At 35.9% G+C, this 25,620-nt stretch overlaps 1 protein-coding gene across 1 annotated transcript; it reads right to left on the reverse strand.

The window, feature by feature from the left end:
* Positions 1–6,458: 6,458 nt before the first annotated feature.
* Positions 6,459–22,536, reverse strand: LOC114750194 (methionine--tRNA ligase, chloroplastic/mitochondrial-like). Its single transcript, XM_028938742.1, is given in 14 exon segments — positions 6,459–6,781; positions 6,861–6,989; positions 7,163–7,318; positions 8,273–8,388; positions 8,477–8,657; positions 8,970–9,068; positions 17,278–17,371; positions 17,656–17,780; positions 19,674–19,841; positions 20,096–20,245; positions 20,364–20,507; positions 21,478–21,573; positions 21,575–21,850; positions 22,490–22,536. Coding segments are annotated over 13 exon segments (1,824 nt in total). The 5' UTR covers positions 21,767–21,850; positions 22,490–22,536; the 3' UTR covers positions 6,459–6,607.
* Positions 22,537–25,620: the final 3,084 nt, after the last annotated feature.

Here is a 25,620-nt window from a genome sequence, read left to right on the forward strand (position 1 = left end):
TTCCTTTTAATTCAAGTAACAGAACCCACTTTTTACATTAACAATTTCAAATTAGGCATGAACCATTGCACCTTTGCTATTATGAATACTCTTTCCCCATCTCCTGTTCTTACTATCCACCACGCAAACAGGATGCCGCATCCCTCCTGAATAATGCAAAACCAACACAAAAAATTATGCATGTCCTCCCATTAGTTTAATGTTGCTTGTTTACCTCTCTCAACTTAAAACCCACTTACCTACAAATCAAAACCTTCGAAATGATCCAATAAAATGCATGAAAAAGCAACATGAAGATTGCTGGATTAAGGGAAGAAAATTAATGCTAAAAATTCACTTGCCTTGCATTTGCCTTCTTTTCCACCAACAGCTCTCCTGACATGTTCTTCCCCTTTTGAATCCGGGCCAAAATTCTTTCTTCTCATTATGTTTCTTTTTCTACATGGCTCAGAGGCAATAGCACATTTTACTAACATTTTAATATTCCAAATTACTCCCCATCGTAAAATGATATAATGACCATTCAGTATTCTGATTTGTCTTTTTTGAGAGTCTTTTTGTGAGATTTTTGCTATTACTTATTCCTTTCGCTGTTAGTCACCCTACTTTATATAATAATATATTAAATACTCATGGTATATCGTGTGATGCATAATGGAAATTATTTTTTTATCCAAAAACAAAATTCATGTAGGTCACTAAATAAAGTAGGTAAAACATAAAAGGAAAAAAGACAAAGAAAAAAATAATAAATTAAAATACCTTGAAAATTGCTAAAGGGTAAATTAGTGTGGGTAAATTTCACGAGCCCAATTCAAACCCTTTGTACTATTTTAGAATTTTTAAATCTTGCCAAATTACAAAAATATCCTTTACTATTTTTTTCTTTTTAAAAAAATTGCCACTTCAACACCTTGAGCTGAGTTCTGGCCGTCGAAACTCTGACATCAGGACCCTACTAGTACCCAGTTGCCAGAACTACAATGACATGTTACCGAAACTCTGGTTATTAGTTGTTGGAGGTCTGATAACTACTATTTTTTATGTATTGACTTTTTTTTAATTATTGACTATATTTGTTTCTAGAATTTTGTTGACTATTTTAGCTACTAACTACTTTAATTTTGTGATTGACTATTTTTATTTTTAAAAATTTGGTAACCACCCTTGTTTAGCTATTAACCACTCTAGTTTCGCCATTGATTACTTTTGTTTCAAAGATTCAAAAAATCATGAAGTGTTGTTAGATATCTAATAACTACTTTTTGTTTAGTTATTTGCTACTATTGTGTAGTCAATAGTTATACAAAAGTAATCATCATAACTTTGAAAACAAAACTATTTAATAGATAAACTAGAATAGTTAATAACTATATGAAAGTAGCTAATAGGAGTAAAAGCAATGTTGTTATTTTACAGCATTTGAAAATTTTAAAATAGTACAAGGAGTCTAATTTATCCCATAATATTTTTAAAGGTATTTTAGTTTTTTTCCCAAACATAAATTATATAATTATTATTCCCGGTCACTGAATGTTATACACGTGATATGACCATAATGTTAAATGGAATCTAGCCAGGCGCATATGTTTCATTATATGTACTAGGGGTGTTTTTTTAAAGCCTTATTTAGCTGTTCAATACAAAAGTGTGAAGAAACAATTTGAAAATAAATATTACTTCATTTCTTTGTTTAATATTTAACGCTTTTATTGTTATTATATATTATCTTTTGAAGTTATTTTATTGTCTGAAATCCTCCATCATCATTATCGCTCACTAAAGACAAATTAGTAACACTCGTCCCTTAAATATATGCATGTGCGCATACAAGGTGTGGGCATTATTATAAGTACTATATCATTTTTTTCAATAAAGCTTCTACGTCACTTTTTTACATTTTTTTTTTACCAGAATACATTGATTAACGGCAAACCCGAACATTATAATTATTACACCTTTGGTCCTTTTGTTTTGTTTTTTTTGGTGAAAACAACTTTGGTCCTTTGTGGACTTGTTAAATTATTTTTATCTTAAATTATGATTGCTAGGATTTTTGCAAATATTAATAGATTTTTAAACTAATTCTGCATACAACTGGTGTAAAATATACTATTTACACTTTACACCACTTATTTGTGCAACTGGTGTAAAAGTATTAAAAATGTATTTTAAGAAAATAATATTTACAAGTTTTTAGGCTGATTTCTCATACAGTCTGTTTAAAATATACTTTCTATACCGGATTTATTTTACAACCGGTGTAAAAAGTTTTAAAAATAATTTTAAAAAAAATAAATATTTATAAGCTTTTTGAAGGTGATTTAAAATCTAAAGGTTTAACTTATTTCATTTTGTGGCTGCTTCTTCTAAACCAAACTTCATTCTCTCATAATCTCTCTAAGTTTTCTCACAATCTCCTTTCTATACTTCATTCACTAATAACCTCAATGCTAGTCCGCTTCTTCATGCTCTTTTTCTTTCTGTTGTGATGTCTTCATGCTTGGCTCCTTTATAGTGCGTCATCTTCTCCGTACTTGTCATCTTCTTCATGTTCATCGACTTCTCCACAATCATCAAGTAGAGATCCATGCTCACACCATCCAGATCTGTGCTTATAATGTCAAGATTTGTGCTCATCGCATCCACACACCTCTGCTATCTACTCTCATTGCATTATCATCCAGATGCTTATATTTGCTTAGATCTATACTCATCTTCATCATTGCTATATTTGTTTTAAGTTTATACTATTTCTCTATTTTTCTGTTTAATGAATAATTTTGAACTTTATTTAACAAATATATTTTTATTGTATGAACCAATATGAATAGTATCATTTTTGAAAAATTTGGCTTTTTTTTTTTTGCAGTCTTATTAGATTTGATTGTTTCTACTCTTATGCTATTTCTTATTTGTTGGATTGTTGGATTGTTTGTTGCAATGTTATGACATCTGATAAAATTCTAAAAGAAGCTATGATTTAATCACAACTTCTTTTGAGATTTTACCAAATATCATAAAATTGTAGATCTTTTTTTTTAATTATTTTTTGTTTTATTTTTACACCAGTTGGAATAACAATCGGTGTTAACGACTAGTTTTGCAACTAGTGTACAAAGATCAGACTTTTACCACCACTTGTTTCTACACTGGTCATCTTTTCGATGTCAAATGCTCATTCTAACGGGTGTAAAAGAACCTTTTTTTTTTTTTCTAGTATTGTATCCCACTTCACAGTTAAATACATTTCAATTCTTATTTAACAACTTTCTATTTCTATAACACACTTGAAATAAATTTTCCAATAAAACTTTATCACAATACAACCTTAAAAATTAACATATTTAATTTTGTAATTAACACATTTTAATCCTAAATTAATAACTTACTTTCAGTATGAAATGATCAAGATTAAAGGAGGAGTATTTAATAGAAAAACTAACTCATCATTGCTCTCTTAGTCAATTTTTTGACTTTGTAATGATAGACACAGTTTTCTCCGTTCAGAACTCTTACACAACACTGGCATTATAGAAAATTCTCATCACTCTAGGTTTCTAATGAAAGAGATATTAGAGTTATTTCATAAAATTTTAATATCCCTGTTTAGGTAATGTGACCTGATTAGGACTTTCATAAATTTAGTGACCCGAATAAAGATTTGGGCTATTTAAGCATCTTTTTAAGAGATTTTTTCTATAATTAAATTAGTATATCGGCATCAAGATATTATTCCCCTATACCATATACGTCTAAAACAATTTATACTACTTATAAATCATGAATAATATGACTAATAACTTATTCTATAACACATTTGTATTTAGTTCAAGTATTAGTTATTTTTTAAAATACTATTTCATTGATTAGTTAAATTAAATTTTATGAAAAATATGATTACAATTTAAAAATCATGTATTATTATAAAATAAAATCAATATGGTCATTAGAGTTGTTACTAAGGGTCAACCTAGCCTTAAAAGGCTACCTCTTGATAGGCCAGGACCTAAAAAAGCTAGCTCTTTAAAACCCACATATCATGAAACCATCCTATTATTAAAGCCCAACCCTAAAATATATGGGCTCATTTGTATAGAATTGAGAGGTGTCACTCACATTTACAGTGAATAATAATTAATGAACGTACCAAAAAAACAATAATTAATGAAAAATAATGGTAAGTTATTTTAATATTTTATTAAATTTTAGTAATAACAATAAGAATAAACAGGCTTAAAAAAGATAGCCCTCCATACTAATTAGTTGACTCTTTTATTTCTAAATCTTATAAAACTAAGCCCTAAAACACTGGCCTAATCCCCCACCCAAATGGGGGTTGACCCAACAGGTTTAGCTCATTTTTATAGCTCTAATGGTCATATTAGAATTAAGATAATTCTCTGAATATAAAATTTAAATATTAAAATATAAAAAAATATTAGATATCCAAATCATCTTCTCAATTCTTAACTCATTAAGACTAATATTTAATTCTGTTTGACTCGTTATAAATGTTATTCTACAAATTGTTAAAGAATTAAAAAGTGTATAGTAATATACATAGGTGCATGTATATATATATGTATGATGTTTTATGAGATTAGTTATAATTTTCAAGCCAACAAAGGCTACATAATGCAATTTAATACTCTCGCCTATCATGTTTATAAGTTTTAAATTTAGGAAGAGGTATGGTACATTTCATAAACATTAATTTGGATTTATTTTTAACATTTGATGTGCTTTTTTAATTTTTTTTAATTATTTATTCTCTTTTCTTTGTTATACTGTCTCTCATCACATTTTCTTACATAATTTATTTTGTATTTTTTTAAATTTAACATAAGGGAATATTTAGAAACAAAAATATATTTCTAATTTATTTATTACTTTTAACTAATTTTAACTTATTTTTTTGTTATCCGCAAATAAGTTATTTAAACTTTATATCCCCTTATCCATAATATAAGATGTTGTTAGAAGGAAATTGTGATCCAAAATATAAGACATTATCAGAATAATTAATGTAATTTTTTTCACTTTTTCCCCTATTAAATATAGGGGGGGAGAGATCTTTATGTTTTTAGGGATAAAATAAAAAAATCTATCATTTTAAAACAAAAATGACTAAACTTTTATTTCTTAGTGAGAAAATTAATCCAAAAGCAGAATAAAAATAGTTGGAAGTACTGAATAACGTTTGTTTCCAGCTGGCTAATTAATATCAGTAGTTGGCATTGACTAGGAACAAATGATGTATTGCTTAACGTGCCTCTCATTTGAGGATAATAGTGAGTGGACATTGCTTTAGGTCTCCTCGTCAATTTTGTTTTAGGCTTTTTAGCCCAATAAAAGAGTCTTTCTTTGTTACTGGGGCGACTATCCTTCTTCCCCAGCATTGTTGTTGGTGCCACGTGAAGAGGCAGATTACATTGCCGTTCGCTTTTGGCCCCTTTTGTATATACTTAAGATCTAGATAAATAACCGAATCCACAATATAAATCACTTTAATTAATTTATTAATATCAAAAAATAATAGTTAACTCATTAAATTTATTCTAAATTAAAAAAAAATTTTAACTTGATTCATATTAAATGAGATTGCAAAAAAGCGTGTAAAGAAAAAAAAAAGTATGTATTTAAATATTAATTGCAGAAATAAAATTAATAAATAAATAATAATTTCTTTTAGTGATGAGTAAATATATTAAAGGGATAAAAACGAGCAAAAGTCGCTGAAGACCCAAGTTTAACTTTTACAAAATGGTATAATTGACGCAAAACGAGAAAAAAGAGCATAGTCCAACATTACCCATTTTAAACGAGGTTGTAAAAGAAAGAGAGAGAAATATTACATTTCCTTCAGTGAATTAAATACGTTGAAGGGATAAAAATGAGTACAAGTCACTGAAGATCCAAGTTCAACTTGAGATGCTTTACAAAATGGTATAATTCATCTATTGGTTTCCCATTAACCCTAAATTATGTTTAAAATTCATGCACATAAATGCATGGAAACAGCACAAGAAACTATGTTACTCTTCCTATTTAAAAAAGTTAAATAAATTACTTAATTCTAACAAATGTAGCATACAATTCCTTCAAAATACTTCTATGTGACATATAATATACTCCTCCGGTCCTTAATGTAAGACCCATTTAACTAATTTGATTAAATTAAGGAAGTTAGGTAAGTTAGTTAATTATAAGAAAAGTGACACATTTTTCCTTAAACACCATAATCATCTTTTTTAATACCTCCTCTCCCTCTTCTATTTGATTATGGTTGAGGGAGTATCTATAGGGATAATTTAGATAAAATTGATAAATATGATAAATAGGTCTTATATTTAGAACCAAAACCAACTCAAGAATTGGATCCTATATTAAGGACCGGAGGAGTATCATTTTATAAGATAGATAAATTAGTTTGATAAGAAATAGTAAATACGATCTATAAAATTAATTAAGGTTTTACATTTAAAATTAAAATTAACTTCTTAATTGGCTTTTATATCTAAGACGAGGAATACTTTACCAAGAAACATTAGCAAGAGATAATGGCGTCAATAAAACAAATGGAAAAATGACAATTCTGACTAGTCTAAGCTTCTGCAACACCTTGAGGCTGCGTCATCTTCCGTTTAGTCTTCTTCACCGTCTTCTCAGCTGTTGTCCCCTTATCCTCCATCTCAGTTTGACTTTCAATCCTAGCAAACACTGGCTTAGGTTGAGCCATGACCTGGCCACCCTTTAGCCCACCCCACTTAGTGTCTCCCTGCAAAACAAAACCCAACTTCAATCAAACACAAAAAACCTGTGGGGGAGGGGGGACGGGGGGGGGGGGAGGGACAGACCCAGGTTGCCGCATCAAATTGATGCCTGGAATAGCCAAGCTGAGCATATATTCTCCAACTCAAGCTTGGAGCCACGGGTGATAGCGCAACCGCAACGATCCTCACAGCTTCCAATATAATCACAAGGTCCTACGCAACACCGTTAAGAATCCAGCTTAGTCATAGCCATCTTAACAGCGGCAAAACTGGTTAGCGCATGTTTGGGGCAGCATTTACACACCGTTAGATGTTGAATTTACACTCTACGCAGACAAGGGAAAAAACGGTGATATGGTCGTCAAGTAATAGTTTGAGAAAATAACCTTGGCAGCTTCTTCTGAAGCGGCAGCCCCTTGCTTAAAAAGAGACCATGGTGCACGCTCATCCATGTAGGAATTACCAACATTCCCAATCTCAAGCACAGCCTCACAAGCTGATGACAATGAGAGTTTCTCATAGTGAATCCGAGCTTTCTCAACCTGTTAATGTCCACATATTAGTTAACGGCCAGGTCAAAGGAATCTCCCTGCACACCACTAAAAAGTGAAATTTAGCTTTAAAATATGCAGAGATGTTATCTAGCATTGAAGAACCAGAAGACAGAGTATAGAAAAGTGCATGTCTGTCCGCTTCTGTTTGAAAAAGCAGGAAAATGCAAGAAAGAATTCACGATGCGGTAAACAAAGACTGATGCTAATTCTGGTTTGTGCACAACAAAATAGAAAAGAATTAATATGACTTTTGTTTTTTTGGCAGGTTTGTCAGAATTTTATCAAGAATCCAAACGTGCTCGACTGCACCACTTTTCCCTCATTTCTACAACTGGATCTTTTATTCTATTGTGAAGGAAATATTTTATCACGTCCAAATACCTGAAGTACAGGAAGCAAAAAAAAGAAAAAGAAAAAGGAAAAAGGAAAAAGGAAAATAATATGACGTCCGCTTTCAAATCAATTGGGGGAAAGAGTTACTGATTATCAATAAACGAGGAAAATGATATCTTGACAATGTCAATTGAATGACCCTAAAACTTTTTGACAGTGAATATACTCATTTGTCATCACACGTATCTGTAACTCATAGAACAGCTTTCGAAAGGCACGAGCAATACCAAACCGAGCCTTAGCATAAATCAGTATGATTTTTGGCACTAGAATATTCCTTCATGATCATTGGCACAAATGGTGCGATTTATGTACCTACATAAAACTTTAGTTTCAAACCACTTGAATGAGACATTTGCACCTAAACCCAACTTCAGCTCCCATAAGTAAAAGCCATATATTCCTGTCTCATCACTGAAAAACATGGAAAAAGGGTTTTTCTCTCTCTGTTTTTTTTCCCCGAAGCCACAGTTAACATTGGCACAAGCACTACTAAAATGACATACAACATAATATTTTAAGAATACTAAAATTTCCTAGGGACTTTACCAGTTTCTCTATATTGTCTCTGAATGCATTTCCTTCTGCCGCGGTAGTGGAATCAACAATTAAAGTAGAATCACAGTTCTTTTTTAGAAGTCCTAGGGTCCGATTAAGAAGATTTCCTGCGAAAATATTTTAACAATAAAGTTAGATGAAAAATCATGATAAAAGCAATGGTCCAGTTCATTCTTTGGCAAGCCTCATAAGTACCAATTGTATTGGCAAGATGTGCATTAACAATATTGATGAAGCGTTCCTCTGAATAGTCCCCATCATTTCCAAATTCCACCTCTCTAAGGAAGAAGTATCTAACAGCATCTGTCCCAAATTTGTTAACCAAATCATTCGGCTCAAGCGTATTCCCCAATGACTTGCCCATCTTCATCCCATCCTAACATTGTCAAGATAAAAAGCATTGCTGCATGAAATAAACTCAGCCATAGGAAAGAGATCTGTTATCTCTTGCTCATTCACAAAGCTAGATTTAGTCAGAATATCGGTGCTGTGCGGTGGTGGTGGTGGTGGTGGGATGTGAATATGCTAATGATGGACCTAACCCATTCATCCATGGTCCATTTAGGAGAAAATAGAAAGAGCAAAGCCAAAGGGTGAACTCTGAAAGTACGTTCAGTACAGAAAGATGCTAGCACTAAAATTATTTCAAGAAAAATGTATGATAATGTACAGGTTCAGCTCTTGATACCTTTGTCAAAAATCCATGACCAAACACCATCTTGGGAAGGCTCATTCCTGCAGACATTAGCATAGCTGGCCAATAAACTGCATGGAAGCGCAGAATATCCTATACAAAGTGGAAACAATAATTACAAAAAATAAATTATGCAGACCGAACATTATGCCACTTTTCAATACCTTTTTTCATTTTTTGCTTTGTCAAAAGAACAGAACGACACAGTTTGCAAGACTACCACAAACGGAAGGCTGCAATGTGTATATCCATAGGAAATTAACATAAAACAAGGAAGAACAATTGCGAGTTGAAAGCCAAAGCAACATTTTTGTTACCCTTTAGACTCTGAAATAACAGACATAAACAGAACAGAGATCAAGTTAAGAACAGGTAAGATATAATTATCGGAGTATCTTAATCAACTATCAGGTTACTGCCTCTTGATTTAGCCAAATGATCAGATTTGATCCTGTGGCCTAACATCTAGTTTCTTTTCTAATCTGATTGTTTCGAATATCTCATTAACCATGGGGTTTCTTTTCCTCTTGATTAAGAACAATGGTCTGATCTGAATCAGATCTCATCCTAACTAGCATTCTATTTACTTTCCTTGATTTATGTTATTTGGTTGAGTCAATTATGCTGAATTGTTATGTTTATTTCATGTTTTTCCTTTTTCAGCCGAGTCATGGGTCTTTGGTGACCATATAAATGTAATGGGATTCCCTTGAACCCCCCCGGGGGGGGGGGGGGGAGTTATTTTATCTCTGTTTTCTTACGGGGACTTCACCATGCAGTTCAGCCAATTTCAGGCGTTGGCCACAAGGGAACCTCCTTCAACGACATCGCACAGGGAGTTGCTATTGGCAGCATCAATAGCCTAGCCGAGTTCACTGTAGGACATCATCCCAAAGGCAGTAACTACCAGAGTTGGTGCTACACCTTATTAATGCACATTTATGGCAGAAGAAAAGAAAAAGATAGCTAAAGAACCTAACTGTAGTGACACCATATACAAGCATAATATTGTGATCGGCAGAAAATAATCTTATTAGGCCATGGCTCATTCACTCCACAACCGACAGGGTGAGGACCTCATCCTTTATCACACATTGGGAGGTTGCTAAGGAGTCTTACTCCTCACATGAGAGCTTAATAGCATGTTGTCAACCATTATTTAACACAACAATGCACTATCGGGAACAAGAAGACATCTACAAACGAAGTGGGCAACAAGTCTTGCCCAACTGATGCTGCCAACTACAAGAAAATCATTGAAAGGAAAAGGATACTTGAGCATATGTCGGGACTAAAACAACACCTATGAAAAGGTAAAAGGATGAATTCTAGGACCCAAGCCACAACGATATCTCAAAGATATTTCATTTGAGGTGAAACAAGAGAAAAGGTGGAAAAAGACTTGCTCAAGAAGCTTAACCAAATGCTCTATCACACGGCTAGGTGGCTTGTGGAACCCCAAATGCCAACAAGGATCTTAAACCAAAACCACAATAAATCTTGGTGTGACCACTACCAAAAGGCCAGTCATACAAGAGATATCTGCCAGAAAATAAATGGAAAACTAAAGAAGTGGAAGCCTAAACAAAGGGAAGGAAACGGGTATGAGGAGAGCAGTGAGGAAAAGCCTCATCGTGATTCATCCCTCTTAAGCGAGGAACAAATGGAGTTATAATGTGAGTTATCTGGGCAGAGTAAAACCCATACTGAAGCCACTACTAGTACAGCTCAAACAGGCAGACTTCATCCCGCTTTAAGTTCTCAAATGCAGTGTTGATTTAAAGACCTTTCTTGCTTCAAAACATTTTCATTGATTGATTTGTAATGTACAAGGCATGGGAACTCATAAAACAAAGGCCAATAAATACCATAAATGTCAAGATACCCAATAAGCAGCACCACTCAATCTTATCAAAGAAAAACAAATGACATAATGCTACAAAAAATGTCATAGAAGCTGAAAATGTTGGTCAGAAAGCTCATTTACCTATCTCATGCAAGAGCTAATATAAGTTTCTCTGTCTATATGGCTGGTGAATACATGAATAAACCGACAAATGAACACTAGAATTTTTAGGAAATTTTTTTTGGTACTTGAAGATGATTATGACCAAAGGAATCTTTTCCAAGAAAATAAGAGTAGAAACTTGGAGGTCTCTAATAACGCAGATTGGGTGGAGTCCAATACAGCAGATCAAAGTTGGGCCTCAGGATATTGGCATTTTTCTGTGGGGCAATGTCAAAAAAATGAAGCAGAAAACAAGTTGTTTCTCTGGACACATGGAAGCAGAGTTTCAAGCTCTTGCCTACGGAATAAGTGGAGTATAGTGGCTCAAAAGCTTGGTGAATGAAATGAGGATATTCATTAGTAGTCCAATGAAAGTTTTCTATGATAATTTAGCATCCAACACTATTTGATAAAAATCCAATGCACCTCAACAAAACCAAGGGTAAGGAGATGAACAGACACTTCATTAAAGAGAAACTATACACTTGAATCCTAGATTTGGTGTATATTTCTCCCCAAGAGCAAGCTGCTAAACTCCTAACGAAGAAACTACCTAGAGTGAAATTTCAAGGTCTTGCTAAGATGCTAGATATGTTGGGCATTTATTTCCCAACTTGAGGGGGAGTGTTGCATATTTAAACCATATTCCCTAGGCATGTATTGGAGTCATCCAACTTTACCCAAAAAAATTTCAGGGAAAAAAAAAAATGATAAACTCATACTTGGCACATTATTCCGTAACCATGCATGACCTGTTGTGTAATCATAATCCGTGTAAGTTAAGGAAGGGTAGTTTGGTCATTAGAGTTAGACTCAGGATTTTAAGTCTTTTCCGCATGATGGTGTAGTAGTTTTAGTTAGTTAGTTGGTTGGTTAGTAGTTAGTTACATTTTCCTTTTTCCGTTTCCTTCCTATAAAAGGATACTCTCTAGACTAAATCGAATGTAATGTGCATTGTTAATAAAGTCAGGATTATCCCCAATTCTCTCTGTTCCTCAATCTCTCCTTCCTCTCTGCTCTCTCTATTCTTCTTAATTCTCTCTTTCTCCCTCTCTCTGCATTTCTGATTACAGAAACGTAACAAGTGGTATCAGAGCCCCTGTTCCTCGGACCTACGCTGTGCACCTGAATCTTTATGGTCACCACCCGATCAAGATCAAGCGACCCAGTCATGGACGAGAGGCTTCAAGTCGTTGAAAACCAGATAGGCACCGTTGCCACGCTCCAAGAATCTGTCTTTCATTTGTCAACATAGATTCAGACAATGGCTCGAAATATTGACGAGGTGAACACGGCCCTCCGCAATCTCGAACAACCACGCAATGGGCATCGGGCGAACGGAACTGGGAATGGGCGACAGCGTGCGACCCAATTCACGAAAATGGAATTTCCCAAGTTTGCGCGTAGTGACGTGCTGGCGTGGATCCTAAAGTGCGAACGCTTCTTTGAGCTCGATGAGACGCCAGAGGAAGCCAAGGTCAAGATTGCAAGTCTGCACCTTGATGATCGTGCGTTCCAGTGGCATCTGGCGAATGAGAAACAGTGGGGTGCGAATCCGCCAACCTGGGAGGAGTACGTTGACATTCTTAAGGATTGTTTTGGACCGGCTTACGAGTCGCCGATCGGTGACCTTTTGCGTCTTCGTCACCAGGGTACGCTAGCGGACTTCAATGAGGAATTCGATCTCGTGTCGGCGAAGGTGGGGTTCTCCGAAGCGCAATTAGTCGACGCATACTTGAACCTCGTAAAGGAAGAATTGGCGGGCCCGGTCCGAATGTTTAAGCCCAGGACCATGCGTGAGGCAAAAAGCCTTGCTCGCATGCAAGAACTCACGATGGATCGACAGAATGTCAAGAAAGGGTCGGACAAAGGGCTTCGGTTGGCAACACCTGTCAATGCGGTGGCACCTCCATTCCGTTACACCTCTGCACTGAGTAAGGAGGATTCGACTATAAATGGAACTCAGTATAGGGAAAGAAGTCTCACGGTCGCACCCAAGACCCAATCTTTCAACACTAAAAGCTTACCGAGGCTTCAGAAAGCATTGACCGCAGAAGAAGAGGCAGAGCATCGACAAAAGAATCTCTGCTTCTATTGCCACGAGAAATTTTCCAGGGATCATAAATGTCCCCAGAGGCAGAAACTCCAACTCCACTTTATTGAAATTGGGGTTGACGGAGATGCTGATGCTGAACCGGAAGAGGAATCTGATAACAATGATGAAGAAGTCCCGCGAATTTCGTTACATGCTATCACCGGAGCCGATGAGGCAGATTCCATGAGACTCCAGGGCCACGTGGGAAGGAGACCGATACACGTTTTAATTGACAATGGGAGTACTCACGACTTCCTTGATTTGTCATTTGCTAAAAGACTTGGCTAGCAAACTGATCCTGCACCGTCTTCTTATGTGCAGGTAGCAGGGGGAAGAAGGTTACAGGTCCATGGCATTTGGAAAGATTTCAAATGGAGAATGCAGGGGCTAGATTTCACATTTGACTTCCGGATACTGGACTTACATACCTATGACATGGTCCTTGGGGTCAAATGGCTCAAAAGTATTCGAAATGCTTTTTGGGACTATGAAAAGATGGTTATGTACTTCTGGAAGGATAACCAGATCTGCAAACTTCAAGCAACCCCTCCTACTTCATGGAAGATCATTCAACCTAAGGCTGTAGAGGCTCACCTTCTCCAGGAAACTCAGAAATTCTTGCTCCAGCTAGTCCACATTAAAGACAGGGAGTTGGAATGTTTTACTGTTACACATATTGATGATGCTTATCTCCCTCAAGTAAATAATGTTTTGAGTGACTTTCAGGACATTTTTCAAGAGCCCCGGAAGCTACCACCTCTAAGGGAGGGTCATAACCACCCAATTATTTTACAAGAAGGAACTGACCCGGTTAATGTGAAGCCATACAGATATCCTGCAGCCCAAAAAGACGTTATTGAAAAAATGGTTACTGAGTTACTTCACACGGGAGTCTTGCAAGACAGCTCATCCCCTTTCTCAGCACCTATAGTACTAGTCAAGAAGAAGGACGGGTCTTGGCGCATGTGTATCGATTACCGTGCTCTTAATAAAAAGACTGTCAAGAACCAATATCCTATTCCCTTGGTGGAAGACCTGTTTGATGAGCTCAGTCTGGCTAGGTGGTTCACAAAGCTTGATCTAAGGGCTGGTTACCACCAGATTCGAATGGAGCCTCAAGATGTGTATAAAACAGCATTTAAAACACATTCAGGGCATTATGAGTGGTTGGTGATGCCATTTGGCTTGACCAATGCCCCTGCTACATTCCAGGGGGCTATGAATGCTATTTTCAGACCTCACTTAAGAAAGTTTGTTTTAGTGTTTTTTGATGATATACTAATCTACAGTCCTACTTTTGCAGACCACACCTCCCATTTGAAGACTGTACTTCAGATTTTACGGGATCATCAGTATTATGTGAAAAAAGAAAAATGCACCTTTGCTGCTACCTCCGTGGAGTACCTTGGGCACATTATTGGTCATGGGACGGTCTCAACTGACCCAAAGAAGATCCAGGCAGTCAAGGATTGGGCCGAGCCAGTTAGTGTGAAGCAATTAAGGGGCTTCCTCGGATTGGCAGGGTATTATAGGCGTTTTATAAGGAACTATGGGACCATAGCTCGTCCCCTTACTTCATTATTAAAGAAGAATAGTTTTCAGTGGTCTGAGGAAGCTGCTCAAGCCTTTCGGTCGCTCAAGGAGGCTCTCACTTCTGCTCCAGTACTCTCCCTACCTGACTTCACTAAGGAGCTTGTGGTGGAGGCTGATGCATGCGGTACTGGTATAGGGGCAGTCCTGATGCAAAAGGGGCAGCCGTTAGCTTTTTTCAGTAAGGGTCTGTCCCCTAAGCACCAGAGACTTTTGGTGTATGAGAAAGAGTTAATGGCCGTGGTACTTGCTGTCCTCCAGTGGCATCAATACTTGGAAAGAAACAAGTTCATTATTAAGACTGATCAACAAAGTCTTAAGTATTTGTTGGGTCAACAATTACACACTCCTTTTCAACGTTATTGGGTCTCTAAATTAGCAGGATTTGATTATGAGATTCAGTATAAACGGGGGAATGATAATAATGCAGCAGATGCCCTTTCTAGGATGCCAAGAGAGGAGTTAATGCAACTGGCTTTTGATACTGCCTCCCCTGAATTACTGGACAAGATCAAGAATAGCTGGCAGAGTGATACTTTCATCACCTCTCTAAGAGAGAAACTTCAGGATCATGGGGATCATTGGAGTCATTTCGTTTGGGATGGACATTTATTGAGGCGAAAAGGCAAGCTGGTAATCGGTTCAGACCCACTTCTTAGGCAACAAATCTTAGATTGGTTACATACTAGTCCTCAAGGAGGGCACTCGGGGATTCAAGCAACTTATCAACGGGTTAAGAGCCTATTTTGGTGGAAAAAAATGATCAATGACATCACTGAATATGTCAAGCACTGTGACACCTGTGCAAGATGCAAGTATGAGACTTCAACTTCTCCTGGATTACTACAACCATTGCCTATTCCTAGCAGGATTTGGGAAAGTATTGCAATGGACTTCATTGATGGGCTTCCTAAATCTCATGGGAAGGATGCTATATGGGTCATTATTGATAGGATGAGTAAATATGCTCATTTTATCTCTCTCTCTCACCCCTATTCTGCATCTACCTTGGCTCAGTTATTCATGGACCATGTGTTTAAATTACATGGAGCCCCAGCAGAAATCATTAGTGATTGGGATCCTATCTTTATAAGCACCTTTTGGAAGGAATTCCTAAGGGTAATGGGTGTTGATCAAAAATTATCTTCTTCCTACCATCCTCAAGCCGATGGTCAGTCAGAAGTTCTTAATCGCTGTTTGGAGACCTACTTGAGGTGCATGACTTGGGAGAAACCCAAGGACTGGAGTCGGTGGTTGTCTCAGGCTGAATGGTGGTATAACACCAACTTCCACTCTTCTACGAAGGTTTCTCCTTATGAGTTACTCTATGGTCAAAAACCTCCGGTTCACTCTCCTTACCTACCTCATAATTCTGTTCTTGAAGCAGTTGACCGAAGTTTTTCTGCAAGGGAAGAAATGATCTCTGTTCTTAAACACCATCTACACCGGGCTGCTAACATCATGAAGCAAAGAGCTGACTCTCACAGGATTGACAGAGAATTTGCTGTGGGACAGTGGGTTTTCTTAAAGTTGCAACCCTATAGGCAAATTTCTGCTGCCTCCAGAAGTTCCCAAAAATTGGCACCCCGGTATTTTGGGCCCTATCAGATTTTGGAAAGGATTGGCAAAGTCGCTTATAGGCTGGATCTTCCACCCCACACGAGAATACATTCTGTTTTTCACATTTCGCTACTTAAGCTATGTCCTGACCCCTCGGTCAAGCCTAGACACCCACCAATGAATTTCCCTGAACTCCCTACAGTCCAGGAACCCGAGAAGATTTTAAATAAAAGGGTGGGCAGGCAGAGACAATGACTAATTACTGAGATCTTAGTTCAGTGGAAGGGACGACCTGATGAAGAAGCATCCTGGATGCCCCTCTTTCAGTTCCAACAACAGTTTCCTAGCTTTGTAATTCAGGATCCTTGAGGGCAAGGATCTTTTGAAGGGGAGGGCATTGTTGTGTAATCATAATCCGTGTAAGTTAAGGAAGGGTAGTTTGGTCATTAGAGTTAGACTCAGGATTTTAAGTCTTTTCCGCATGATGGTGTAGTAGTGTTAGTTAGTTGGTTGGTTGGTTAGTAGTTAGTTACATTTTCCTTTTTCCGTTTCCTTCCTATAAAAGGATACTCTCTAGACTAAATCGAATGTAATGTGCATTGTTAATAAAGTCAGGATTATCCCCAATTCTCTCTGTTCCTCAATCTCTCCTTCCTCTCTGCTCTCTCTATTCTTCTTAATTCTCTCTTTCTCCCTCTCTCTGCGTTTCTGATTACAGAAACGTAACATGACCCTTGCCATCCCAAGCCAAACACATGCTCATAACAAATAAACCATACATTTAGGGTGCTCATGATTTTATTATTAACTTCCCTTTAGCACCCTATGTAGTTCTAGATTAAAAGAAAACGTCAAGATTGAAAACAATTAGCAGCTTATAGATAACAATTCATGTACAAATGAAATGTTCGGCCTCACACATAAGGAGGCAAAGATAGAAAGCTTAGGAATGTAATTGGAGTGTAAAAGAAACATTGAGACTTAAAAGAGCAATCGTACAGATTGTCAAATTGTCACAAAAGACTGGAAATGCAATTAGAATAACATACCTTCCCAATCAAATGTAGTTGAGCAGGCCATGCAGAAGAAACCGAATTTAGTAAATCGGGCTGCTCCATGTGATCAGATAGCGCTGATATGTAACTGCATAAAAAATGTATACACAAATAAAAACTAATGTGCTTAATATGCAATTCAATCTACTAAAAATATTAAACACTACCAGATTTCTAATTTTCTATTTTATATCTATACAAACAGCTGCCAACAAGCTGTACAAAAATCAGCAGCATGTTTACAGTTTTTAAAAAAACAAAGAAAAAGAAACTAATCCACACTACTATAGGCAATGATTTGCAACTAATCAAATCAAGCCAAGGAAACATGGAGACATAGTGTTTACAAATTATAAAATAAAATAAATTTACCCTAGCAAAGCATCAAACCAAACGTATATAGTCTGAGTCTTATCATTTGGAACAGGGATACCCCAATCAACTGATGCTCGGGAAATGGAGAAGTCCCTCAGGCCATTTTTGATCCAGCTTTGGACCTTGAAAAGGTTTAAAGAAACTAGTTGTCAAAGCAAAAGATATCATAATTAAAATCCTTTGAATATAAGTTTCAAAAAAATATATTACACAGTTTTTTAGAAAGCTCAACAGTCTAATAGCTAAACAAGACATGCAACATTGTTTTTCTAGTAATTTTGAGGATGGGATAGGAGAAAGGTACAGTTGCATCTTGCTTGAAAACAAACCTGATCTAACAACTTCAAGGTCGAGTTTTTTTTCAGTTTATCTTTTCTTTAAATTCAAATAAGAGATAGCTAAACAAATTAAAAGGTAAGTTCAAGTTCAGATCTAATGAACATCAAATATTGTGGTCTGACCAGGCTGGATCCAGATCAATCAGGGTCCAAAGCACTCTAAATAGCAGGTATACATGCAAAAAAATTTTAAAAAGGTGGCAAGATCGTTCCCCTTTGTCCTTTTCTTTTGGAGGGCCCCCCTTGGTTCATGTTACTCTAATAATGTTACAAATATTTGTTCTCAATTAATCTCTTGAGAGTAGTGGCAGTGAATGCAATTACAACAATTGTGAAGCCTATATTTGCTAGACTCACCACGAGTAACCATGAGTACAGTAAGTTTAAAATTACTAGAAACTTATGCCAGTAATAGTGCCTTGTATTCTTTTTCACCATTACTCTTACCAATGTTTAAAAACCGGATAAGATCAGCCAGTTCAACTTGGACCAAGAACTGGCTCCTAGTCTGGTCCAAGACAACCCCAAAAACTGTCTGAGGCAATGGTCAGACAACAGCCAAGCAGGTAAAAAAAACGATTCAATAGGTCAAAACTGGACCGATTCTTATCATGAAAACTGGAACAAAATTTAAAAAAATTAATGCATGCCAGAATTTTTAAAACTTTGGGCCTTGAGCTACGATTCAGTATAAATCAAAGCTTAGCCACATGATACTCTGAACACGTGTCCCACTCTTCCACTTATCCAAAACCAACATCACCTCCTTTAAAAATATGCGATGAGAGACTCTTTCCTGACACTATGCACACATGACAAAAGACACAGGTCTTTACACTCTTTTCTCTAACTTTTCTTATTCTTCTTTGATCTTTGTTGATTTTGGCTGCGTATGTCTTTAAGGTTTTCTTAAAATGTAAGCATGTCTTTTTTTCCCCTATTTAAAAGGGCAAACACTAATTACTTAAAATTATGAGCAAGATTGAATCTATGACTTTCTACTTCTAGGGGAGTTTCCATGCCACTACTATTAAGGCCTTTCGCTAAGCATATCATTTTAAACTTTGTACTTCCCATTATTTACCTACTTCTCTTGTTTAGATTTGATCTTTTTAATTTACTTTGATATATCTCCAAAAAAAGTGAAGTGCTTTTGATATTTTTGAATTAAAAGGGCAAGCACTAACAGCCTAAAGTTACAAGCAACGCCGAACCCACAACCTCCAATTTACAAGAGAACTCTCATGACACTGGGCTACACAACCACTAGCAAAGTGCCTAGTAGTTTATCTCTAAAAGACATCATTCATAAGTAATATTAATCACATATTCATCAGCAATAGATCATATTATCAAATATTTATAATATTTCATAAAAAATAACATATTTTACATTTTTCCTTAGTGGTTTATAATATATAAATTAGAAATATAATAATTTAATATCAACTGGTTCGACAATCCAACCAATATATGGCTTGATTAAATGACCAATCCTGTTTTTCAGTACCCAATGATGAATCTTTTATCAATAACGGGGGTTGCCCAATCAGCATCGTAATCTTTAGGCACCTTACAATTCTATAAACTATTTCCATGTGTTCTTTAGTGGGTTCATTCATGCACTGACTGACAAATAGTTGCTAGAAAGTAAATGTTCAGCATGACACGCCTTACCTCGTTAGAACGGAATGATGGTTGCACAAATTTTGGATTTTGGTTCAAAAGCTCTTCTAATGATCGTTGATATTTTGACAGTGCAAAGAAATAATTAGCCTCTTTCCTTGAAACACAAGGCTTAAGATGCACAGGACAACAATGATTATCAAGCAATTCACTCTCATCCTGCATTATTTTGACAACTAATACCATTAGATTTTTGAAGTAAAAGAGAGAAACCAGTATTATAAACAAAAAAGCCAGATGCAATAACCAACCTCAATCAAAATATTGATATCAATGAGAATATATCATGTTTTCATATGAAAGAATAGTGATAGACAACATAAAAGAATATTTATTATATAGGACAAAATCACATAGCTATTACAATAATGCTTTCAACTCCTAATGTTGTAACTTAACATTTGAATTATGACCTTATATTCCTCACAGTTGACACAATAAAGTCCCTCATAGTCAGCTTGGTAAATGTCGCCATTGGCAAGCACCCTTGAGTAAAATTCCCTCACCACTTCTTCATGTTTGTTATCAGTTGTTCTTATAAATTTGTCATAAGCAACATCTAACTGCAATAAGCATGTAACAACAGGAAAATATCAATAAAAACTAACATATGTCTGGAAACAGCCGTTTATGAATATAAATAGAATAAACCATGGCTAAACTATCAAAATGTTAAATTACATCTTTCCATAGTCTTCTGTAAGACTCTGATATGATATCGCAATGCTCACGAGGGGAGGAACCCTGGGCCATGGCAGCAGCAGCAATTTTTTCCCCATGTTCATCTGTGCCGGTGATGAATATAACTTTCTTACCTAATAGTCGCTGCAACAAGATGGATTCAAAAGGGATAAACATCACACTCTAATATTGAATCTACTATTTTGTTCAAAGAAACCACAAATTGCAGAGACACTGCAGATAGCCAGACGTATATGGATTTTGCAGAGAAGCTAGATTCCTAATAGCCAGAAAACTGCGGGAAGACACTTAAAATCCAGAGTTAGCAGAGCCAATCAAATTTTAAGCTTTATACTTAAACTAAAACTCATTGTATAATATGCAGGTTCTGAAAAGAGTTCAGGGCATATGAACTCTAATATACAACTGTATAAATGAATTGATATCAGATAATACCTCAATCTTTTTTCCCAGTCCTTTTTCCTCAACTAGTAAAAAATAAATAAATAAATAAATTCTCCCTCAAGAAACCATGGAAAAATAGACAAATGAAAAATTATTAAACATAAGCTCTGAAGTTAAAAAGCATTAGCGGAAGTTTATTACCACATAAACCAATTAACAAATGCTGCAAAACATATACCATTTGCTTAAAATTTCACACTCATTACCCTACCCAAAATCTTGATAATGAATACAAGGAGAATATTAAAATGTATCCCAGCAAATCCACTACTCCGTCAAGGTAAGGAAAGCTTACCACCTCAAACTCCAGAATACAATACAAAGGTCAAGGGATGTCACTTTATATGGATAGCACAACCGAAAAAAACAAAGACCCTACAAAAGAATTTTTATTCATCCAAATAAACAATACAGTATAAACAAAAACTTAAAGATCAGTCTTTCCATTACAAAATGAGTAGAGCTAACTTTTAGGTTAAGAGCCGTAAAAGGAACATAACTTCTACCCTACAAAGCTGCATTGAAATCTAGAAATAGAAGCGAAGTACAGTCTAAATCTTCCTCAGCAGGATTCCTACAGAATTATTGTTGAAGGGTAAATGAACAAGAAAGTAAACCAACTTGCAGTGGTGATGGTAATAGAATCTACCTGAAACCGAGCAATAGCATCAGCAGCAATGGTAGTGTAAGCACTACCCATGTGGGGAGGCGCATTGACATAGTAAAGAGGGGTTGTAATGACAAATGGTTGGAGACTCATCTTTTGGGAGGGCATTGTTTTTGGCCGTGCAAGTGCAAAACAATGCTCTGAGAGTCAAGTTCTGACGAAGACGGAAGCGAGCATTGAAGTGAGTAGCAGATGCTCTGGAACTACAGGAAAGAAATGAAGGCTTTAGGATGCATAATACGTTATTGAAGTGAGTAGTTCCTACAGCCATTTCTGGTGAGATATCAGCTACTTCAGGAAATGGTGACAGTCCAGCATCCTTTGCCAATTGCTTTAGATATCAACCCTTAATGGCCTAATTAATATACCCATACAACCAAAAAAATACATGATTATTAGTTTGCCCAAACAAAAAAGCAGGGAAAGAAGAAAGAAGGGAAATTTAACAATTTACTCCATACAGTTGCACAACTTGTACAATTTAATCCTTATATTTTAATTCGGTACAGTTTACTTCCTATAATTCTTTCTATCATCAAGATTCATCACTAATGTTTAGAAAAATTCTTAATCCCTTAAAACTCATCATACGTCGCAGCTTGCGGGTTAAACTTAGGTCGGGTGGCTTCTTTTCCTTACTACCAACCTTATTGGCATGTCCACCTCTGTCATTCCCTTTTTTCACTGAACCTCCCTCCAGTTCCACCAACACACCACTTATACTTGATACCTCCCTTCATGTTAATTAGCTTAGAAACTTTCACAGGCCCTTGCCCAAAAACTTGTAGAGCGAAGCAACAGGGAAAAAAAAACCGCTGAAAATCCCCCCGGGGGGGGGGGGGGAACCGAAGAACAGAAGCAATGAACTCGAGTGAAGCAATAAAAAATCGAAGAACAGCCACCCAAGATGCAACGAAAAACTCCAGCCCTCTCTATGAATTGTTTCTGATGACTCATACCCCTAGTGATTCACAAAAAACTCGAAGTCATGTACCTTGTTTTCAGAAGCCGATTATTTACGCGCTTCAAATGACTATGAAGCACTGAACTCAAGTTTTGGTGACTTGCACTTTGGCGGAGAGAACCTTCAAGTGAGGAAGATAGCGGCACCAAGCGATACATTTCATAACGAGAAAAAGATAGGGAACATTTGGCTCGCGAGGGAGCAATTTTTTCCCCTTTTTTTCACCAGCAATTTTTCCTGTTATTCTAGGACGGAATTTTAACATTGCAATATTATACTACCTCCGATCTAATTATAAGAGTTAGTTAAATAATTTAAAAAAAATAAAAAAAAGTTAAGTTAGTTATTTATAATAAATAGGTGTTGTTTTTCTTGAAATATTCTTGCTAATTAAGTGTGTTGGTTAGAATTATTATTGTTAGAAAGACTACCTTGAAAAAAAATGTATAAATATGAGAGACAAAATGGATTGGGATATTATATTTAGGATCAAAATAAAAGTCAAATAAGATCTTATATTAAGGATCGGAGGTATAAAAACTCATTTTATTTTTATTTTAATTCTAAATATAAAATTCCAATTCACTTTATCTTTTATATTTATTCTTTTTTTTTAAGATTATCCTCCTTAATCACTAAGAATATTATAGAAAAAATAATATTTATTTATTACAAATAACTAACATAATTGATTTTCTTAATCTATTCAAATTAGTCAACTAGCTCTTATATTAAGGACCAGAGGTAGTATTTTCTTTAGACATATTTTTTTGATAAAAAGATAAAATGTATTAATTAAAAAGATAAATAAAATTTTATTTAATAACAGTTATATGCAAACATAAATAAATATAATAGAAGAGAGAAAAGAGTGAAAAGGTCCCCAAAAAATCTATTTATCCTTATTTATTTATGTTGATTTTTAACTTTGTAAAATATTTAATAAAAAGGTTAATACAAATTTTAGTCCCTCAAATTTGGGCCCATTTTAGTATTGGTCCCTGAAATTTCAAACGTGTGGTATTGGTCCCTCAAATTATTTCCATTTGAGACCATTGGTCCCTGGGTTACTGACACCGTTAAAATCGTCTGATGTGGCATTAACACCGTTAATTGCTGAGGTGGACACATTACTTGGCTTATATGTGCCATATGACCTAGACATTAAAAATAAATAAATAAATAAACTAGATGCAAGCAAAATCAATACGCACACACCGTCGGACACTCACTAAACACACACGCACGGACACACACTGCAAAACCAAAATGTGCGCCACTGGAAGGAAAAAAACGGGGGGAAAGGGCTAGGTCAAGAGGACCCACTTATGCTGGCAATTACTGACGTGGCCATCGCTGGAAAAGCAGGTTCACCAGGCGATCGTCGTGGGAAGAAGTTGTATAAGCTATTTTCACTTGCTTCTATCCATTGAAAGGTGAGGAAGAAACCGTAGATAACCATTGTGTTCATAGCTTTCTGGTTGAAAGGTAAGTGCCGTAATGTCATGCAAAGATCAACCTTTAAATGCATTGCTTGAAAGTCCCGTCCTCTTTATGTAGCAATCTTTTCGAAATAGTCTTCACATTGTAGTTATATTGTGCATTTGAGTTTAACCGACTAAATGTTTTGGTTTAGATTCTTCTATGGTCAATGTCTGTGGGTGCTCTATTTTGATTTGTCTGTCTTAAACCCATTCATTTGAGGTTGAAGAAATCATGTATATAATTTGATCCATAGGTATAATGTGTTGTTGTTAGTTTAAATGATTTGGTCCGTAGGTATAATGTGTTGCTGTTAGTTTTTCTATTTTGGTCTGTATGGTTCTTGCTTTGTTGACATTATGCTCTGTTTATGTTTACATTAATTTTGGTATCGTCTTGACTGCTCTTATGTAACATTCATTGAGTTCCATTTTGTTCTAGTTTAGTTTAATATTTTGTGTTCACAGGTTAAATATGGATAGGGAGGAAGGGAGAAGTGGTAGAAGTGATAGTAGTCGGGAGGAAGGGAGTGAAACAAACTCAAGGTCTGTGTTCACAGACTTTGAGAATAGTGAAAAGGAGCAAATTAATGATGATTATTTTTTAGAGTATGTAGATGTGGGAGTAAATGATGTCTTAGAAGAAGTTGTAGGGAGTTCACAATTTATGAGAGCAGAGCCTCATGATAGAGGACAAAGTAATGTTGTTGAGGCTAGGGAGGAAGATATATTGGGCCTCTTATCTGATCATGAGTCAGAGGACATTGATGAAAGTGAAAGGTCAAGTGAAGAAGAAGATGAAGGAGAAGGCAAAGTGAACAGAGTAAAATATAATCCCGTAGAGATGTGCAAAGAATTTAAATTCATGTTAGGTGTGAAGTTTAGTTCTATTGGTCAGTTTAAAGATGCGGTTAGAGAGTATGCCTTACTCCATGGATATGAAATCAAATTTGTAAAGAATGATAAGGTGAGGTGTAGGGTCAAATGTGCACATGTCGAATCAAGTGGTTAATGTTTGTGAGCCAAGTGAGAGGTGAGTTAACATATCGATTGAAGACACTACGCTCTAAACATACATGTGAGGTATCCATAAAAAGGAAGAATGCTAGCTACAAGTGGATTGCAGAGAAGATAGTTCACATAATGAAGAAAAACAAAAACATTAAGTTGGCAGATATAATTGCATCAGTAAGAGAACATTACATGGTTGATGTTTCAGTGTGGAAGGCGTACATGGCTAGAAAAAAGGCCAAGGCATTGATTGCTGGTGATTACAAGGAGCAGTATCATAAATTAAGAGATTATTGTAATGGAGTGAGGAAATGTAATGACGGAACAACATTTGCATTAGTTACTGATCAACTCTCCGTAAATCGTCCTCCTGTGTTCAAGAGATTATATGAGTGCATAGGTGCTGTGAAGCGGGGTTTCGTAGCGGGTTGTAGACCCATCATTGGATTATATGGGTGTTTCTTCAAGGGTCCATATGGAGGGATATTACTTGTGGTCATGGGATGTGATGCTAATGACTAGTACTTTCCATTAGCATGGGTTGTGGTAGAGTCAGAGAGCATAGACTCATGGACATGGTTTTTGAACAATCTATTTGATAACATTGGGAGTATGCAAGAGAGGAGATGGGTGTTTATATTAGACCAACAAAAAGTAAGTCATTAACAT

Source organism: Neltuma alba, unplaced genomic scaffold (assembly GCF_004799145.2).
Source record: "Neltuma alba isolate B1F8T4 unplaced genomic scaffold, ASM479914v2 tig00006347_pilon, whole genome shotgun sequence".
Lineage (NCBI taxonomy): Eukaryota > Viridiplantae > Streptophyta > Magnoliopsida > Fabales > Fabaceae > Neltuma > Neltuma alba.